The sequence below is a fragment of the Nannospalax galili genome, unplaced genomic scaffold, assembly GCF_000622305.1.
Source record: "Nannospalax galili isolate Female #2095 unplaced genomic scaffold, S.galili_v1.0 scaffold1723, whole genome shotgun sequence".
Taxonomy (NCBI): Eukaryota; Metazoa; Chordata; class Mammalia; order Rodentia; family Spalacidae; genus Nannospalax; species Nannospalax galili.
Window position 1 is genome coordinate 700,977 of NW_008349072.1, and position 5,518 is coordinate 706,494.

General features: G+C 50.9%; 1 protein-coding gene across 1 annotated transcript in view; it reads right to left on the minus strand.

The window, feature by feature from the left end:
• The window catches only part of Tesmin (testis expressed metallothionein like protein), a 31,950-nt gene that overhangs the window by 25,389 nt on the left and 1,043 nt on the right, over positions 1 to 5,518 (minus strand). The window contains exons 2-3 of the mRNA XM_008846321.2: positions 2,073 to 2,231; positions 460 to 580 (exon numbers count right to left, since the gene is read on the minus strand). Coding sequence (XP_008844543.1) covers positions 460 to 580; positions 2,073 to 2,231 — 280 coding nt within the window. The remainder of the gene's footprint in view (positions 1 to 459; positions 581 to 2,072; positions 2,232 to 5,518) is intronic.

Here is a 5,518-nt window from a genome sequence, read left to right on the forward strand (position 1 = left end):
CGCTCGTGTGCGTCCACCCCTTATACATTAGTGTGTGTTTTTTTCTGTGTGTGTGTGTGTGTGTGTGTGTGTGTGTGTGTGTGTGTGTGTGTGTACGTACATGTGTGCACTTGCATGTGGAGGCTAAAGGCAGCCTCAGGTGTTGCTCCTCAGGAGCCAATCCACTTCTTCTGAGACAAGGTCTCTCACTTGCCTGGGATGCACCAGAAGTCTAGGCAGCTGTCACTGAACCCAGGGACCACCTGGCTCTGCCTCCCCAACACTAGGACAACACGCATACACCGCTACACTTGGCTTTTTCATGTGGGTTCTGAGAACTAAGCTCAGGCCCTTTTCTACTGACAGAGCCACATCCCCAGCCCTGACTCATGGTCTTAGCTACAAATTTGAACAGACTGGCTCACCGCCCTGTCTCAGACCACCATGTGACTGGGGGCACCATATGCAGCTGTGTGGTACCTGACTGTGGGAAGTTGCTCTGGTCATCATACTGAGGAACTAGATGGAGGGCTTTGAGCTCTTTCGTGCCACAGTTGTCTATGCACAACATCTGTGTACCTCCCTTCAGCTGACAGATCACCTGAAAAGACACCAGGAAGAAATGACACCAGGAAGAGGGTGGTGACGCCAGTTCTGAGCCCCAATAGACTGACAGCTGAGAAGACTTTCACCCAGTTTAAGTCTTGGGGGACAATGGAAAGCTGTGGCACTGTCCCGTGCCTTCCTCTACTCCTACCGCTCTTTAGAAACCTCCCAGAACTCGGCTTCAGGACCATGCACCTTTGGACAGAGCTTCCTTCCTGATGGCGTCACTTCATGGCCATGTGACCAGGAAGAGGCCTGCCCTTTGAACCTCAGTTTCCTCCCTTGAGACCCACTGGGGCTGCATGTATCTTTAGAAAGAAGAACTTAGTGATTGGAAGATTCTAAGAGACCATGTCAACCCCCCAAGTACGCAACTTCAGCAAGCCAGGTGCATCTGGTGTCAGAGCCATCAAGCCAGGTGCTGATGGACGGCACTCACTGCATGCCCAGTTGCTCCAGGCATGTGGCATGTACAGGGCAGTGATTTCTACCCTAGCCAGGAAAAGCCAGATGGTCATCAGAATAAAATATGAGAGTCAGCAGGGGAGGGGGGCAGGTCACTCACATGGACCTGACACCAGGGAAAGGCCAGTTACCACAGGTGTGCACTGCGCTGGGAACGACCCAGAGTGGGCTCCAGGATAGGCCTCTGTGTGTTGCACAGCCCTGGGTTGACACCCAAGCATCACTCTACAATGTGGGGGGAGTCAAGAGTCCTCATCCTGTGAACTAGTTCTACCATGAGAACCTGGGACCCCAAAGAGTCTCAGACAAGGCAGGTGCCAGTGTCTGCATCCAAAGCCAGATTCTGAGACCTCAAGTATTTCCTGGGATAAAGCCTATGCCTTAGACCATGATGTCATTTAGAAGCCAAGAACCCTGAAGGTGAGTGATCCTTGTTTGTTGAGACCGAGCATTTGGTTGAAGGAGTGCTGGGTGATTCCCCAACTGCCCCAGGGCAGTTCTAGAAGTACCATTACAATACGGGGATAAATGCCAGTGATGGAGCACTGGTAGATCTGAGATGTGGTGCTAAAACAAGACCTGCCTCCAAAGTTGGTGGAAGAAATGACATTGCCAGGTGCAGCCACAGAGGCACCCATTATATACCACAGGCTGAATCAATGGCTACCTGGAGCAGGCAAGCAGGAAGGCCAAGCCTGTACCCTGACACCTCAGAGCCACAGCATTACACTGACCAGCACCCTAAACACTAGTGCTGAGCTGCTGTCCCCACCTCAGTTCCCCACCCCCAGCTCTGCGTGGACAGTGTGACTTCTGGTGGGTCTCCCTAAAGGACACAGCCATGTCCCAATCATTGTTTGCTTAGATAGGGCACAATAAGATTCCTGGAGGTAAAAGGTGAGAGGTGAGGGCGCCAACTGACTCTTCCCCCTTTGTAGACGAAACAAGCAATAGGCGCTGACCAGCACGTGAATACAGTGAGCGACATACACTGAGACTGTCTACGGCTGGCCTGAAATTACCATGGGGCTGGAGTCCTTCTTCCAAGAGCAGCTGGAGGCCTCCTGTGCCTCTTGGGACGATGGGAACTTGCAGTAGGATTCCTGAGCCAAAGGGTTCTGGAAAGCTGCCTCCTCGGGATTGCTGCCTGACACAGTCCCGTCTGCTTCCTTTATTTCAACCTGGAAACGCAGCAGCCATGTCAGAGAACACAGGGACACACAGGCTCACACCATCACTTCACACAGAACATGGTGTCAGCTACAGAGAAGAGCACCCTCACCCTCACTGTCATTCTTCACTGCGTGTCTGGAACCATGGCCCCGCTTGGGGAACAAGGGGGACAAGCCATCTGACTGGTCTCACTCAGGACTCAGAGGCAAGCCATCTGTTCCAGGCTGTGGAGATTTTAGTGTGGTGCTCGTGTGGACTCAAAAATACAATGTAGGCCGGGTGCGGTGGCACACATCTTTAGTTCCAGCACTCAGGAGGCAGAGGCAGGCGGATCTCTGTGAGTTCAAGACCAGCCTGGTCTACATAGTGAGTTCCAGGACAGCTGGGGCTACAGGGAGACCCTGTCTCAAAAAGACCAAAAAAAAAAAAAATACAATGTAGTGTTGAGCATACAATCAAGGATGGGCGAGATGGCTCAGTGGGTAAAGGTGAGCAAGTCTGACAACCTGAGTTTGATCCCTAGGACGCACATGGTGGAAAGAGAGAACAGACTCACTAGGGTTGTCCTGACATCCACATGTGTGTGAACGAGTGTTATGCCTGCATGTGTGTAAGTACACCCATGCCGTGCAATACCTGAGGGGGACAGAGGGGGTGTCAGATCCCTTGGAATTAGAGTTATGAACAACTGTAAGCCACCATGCAGGTGCTGGGATATGAACCCAGGTCCTCTCTAGCCCTAATTTTTTTTTTTAAAGAGTACAGTGTCTACTGCACATGTTCCAGGGCATGGGTACAGTTCCTTGTGCAAAACCAAGTAATAAACAGATGTGTATAGCTTAAATCACTGACCAGGCCCCAGACGGTGGTGTGTTTCAAGCTCTCTGCCAGCCCCTTGTCCCTCTACTGAAGCTGGAAGCCTGAAGGGACTGTGTGAGGATCTGAAATGCCGGCTCCTGGTCACACACCTTCTAGCTCATTCGGCTGTACTGAGGGTTCTAATGCACTGTTTGTTTGTTTTTTTCCTCAAGAAACCAAATCTGGGGCTGGAGGGACGGCTCAGTGGTTAAGCGCACTGACTGCTCTTGCAGAGGACCCGGGTTCGATTCCCAGAACCTACATGGTGGCTACTAACCGTCCTTAGCTCCAGTTCCAGAGGAATCCAACGCCCTCTTCTGACCTTCGAGGCATTGCACGACATGGGTGCACTCACATACATGCAGGCAGTACACACATACACGTAAAATAACAATAATAGAATAGTAAGAATAAACCACCAAATCCTCAGACGTGTTCACTATTCATAATGTATCACTTAGAACACAACCTGAGGCAAAATAGGACAATTAACAAATGGGAGAAGACAGTCAACAGCTGGGATTCTCGGCTGTTCTCTGCAGCAGCTCTCAACTCAGCAGCACATTAGCCAAACTACTAAAAACATGGAGAAATAAGCAGGTGTCAAGAATCCTAGCACTTGGGATGCTGAGGTAGGACTAGAGCTGGGAGCCGAGGAGAGACTGTATCAGATAAACAGGCTGTGCGGTGCACGCCTTCAATCCCAGCACTTGGGAGACAGAAGCAAGATCTCTGTGAGTTTGAGACCACCTGGTCTAAATAGCGAGTTCCAGGCCAGCAAGGGCTACACAGTGAGGCCCTGCCTCAAACAGGACTGGAGAAATGGATCAGCAGTTAAGAGCACTGGCTGCTCCTGCAGAGGACCTGGGTTCAGTTCCCACACGGCAGCTAATCAACCATCTGTAACTTCAGTTGCAGGGGATCCAATGATCTCTTCTGACCTCCAAATTGCACACACAGGTACACTGCACTTACATACGTGCAGGCAAAACACTCATACATGTAAAAACATATCTTATTAAAAACCCTCTTCTGGCTTCCAGGGCACCCACACACATGGAGACGCAAACACGTATACAATAAATCTTTGAAAATAGAGCTAGTGTGGTGGCACATATTTTTAATCCCAGCACTTGGGAGGCAGAGGCAGGTAAACCTCTGTGAGATCAAGGCCAGCCTCATCTATATAATGAGTTCTAGGCTAGCTGGGGCAACAGGGAGATTCTCAAAAAAAAATTTAATGAATCAGGAAATGGTCTATAAAATTTAAAGAGCAGACTATCTTACAATGCCAACAATGTTAAACCTGAATCACATTAAGAGAACCCTGCAGTTCTCAATATCAGCCATTTCCCTTCCCTGTTCCACTCTTAGGGGAAGGAGCAGCTAGGACCACTAGACTGAAGACATCTGGCCCAACTCAGCCTGGCAGCACAATGGAGCTCCAGGTACTGGGAGCCATCTGGGAACTGTGAGGTAGACCTCTGACTTGGTATAAGGCTGGGGTGCTAAGGATCCTCTAGGGAAGGCTGGATCCCACCGTTCCTTGTCCTCTATGGAGCAGAAAACAAGATTTTTGAGGACAGATAGTAGAAAGCTGAGCTCTGGCAGCTGTGACCTGTGCTGTGTGAAGTCAAGCTCCCATCTTCAGTGATGGAAAAATACTCAACGAGGGTTTACTCTAGAGCTCACTGACATGCTAGACTGGGTGGGTGTGACCCAGGTTCCAAGTTGGAGTCTTCTGGGGGCCCAACACCACCTGTGCTGAGCTTGCTTTAAGGGCAGAGTTCTTCATTTCAGCAAGAAATTAGAATGAAGGGTTGGGGAACGTAGCTCAATGGGCAGAGTGCCTACCTAGTAAGCACTCGGCCATGGGTTTGATTCCCAGCATTGCATGAGCCGGGTGTGGTGGACTATGCGTGTGATCCCAGCAGGCCGGAGGCAGGATTAACCATTTAAGGTCATCCTAGGCTTCAGTACAAGTTCAAAGCCAGCCTCGGATGAATGAAAGAAGGGGAGGAGGAGGCCAGGAAGAGGGAGGGCGGCAGCAGCTCTCCAGCAGCATTTAACTGAGAGGCAGCAACCACTCACTCAACTTTGAAGAACTCTTATTATCCATCCATCTCAGCATGTTGTCCCACACCTTTAACCCATCCATCCATCCATCCATCCATCCCAGCGTGTTGGCCCACGCCTTTAACCCATCCACCCATCCATCCCTGAGTGTTGGCCCACGCCTTTAACCCAATCCATCCATCCATCCATCCATCCACCCATCCCAGTGTGTTGGCCCATGCCTTTAACCCAATCCATCCATCCATCCATCCACCCATCCCAGCGTGTTGGCCCACGCCTTTAACCCATCCACCCATCCATCCCTGAGTGTTGGCCCACGCCTTTAACCCAACCCAATCGGTTCCAGGTCCGCCAGGGCTGC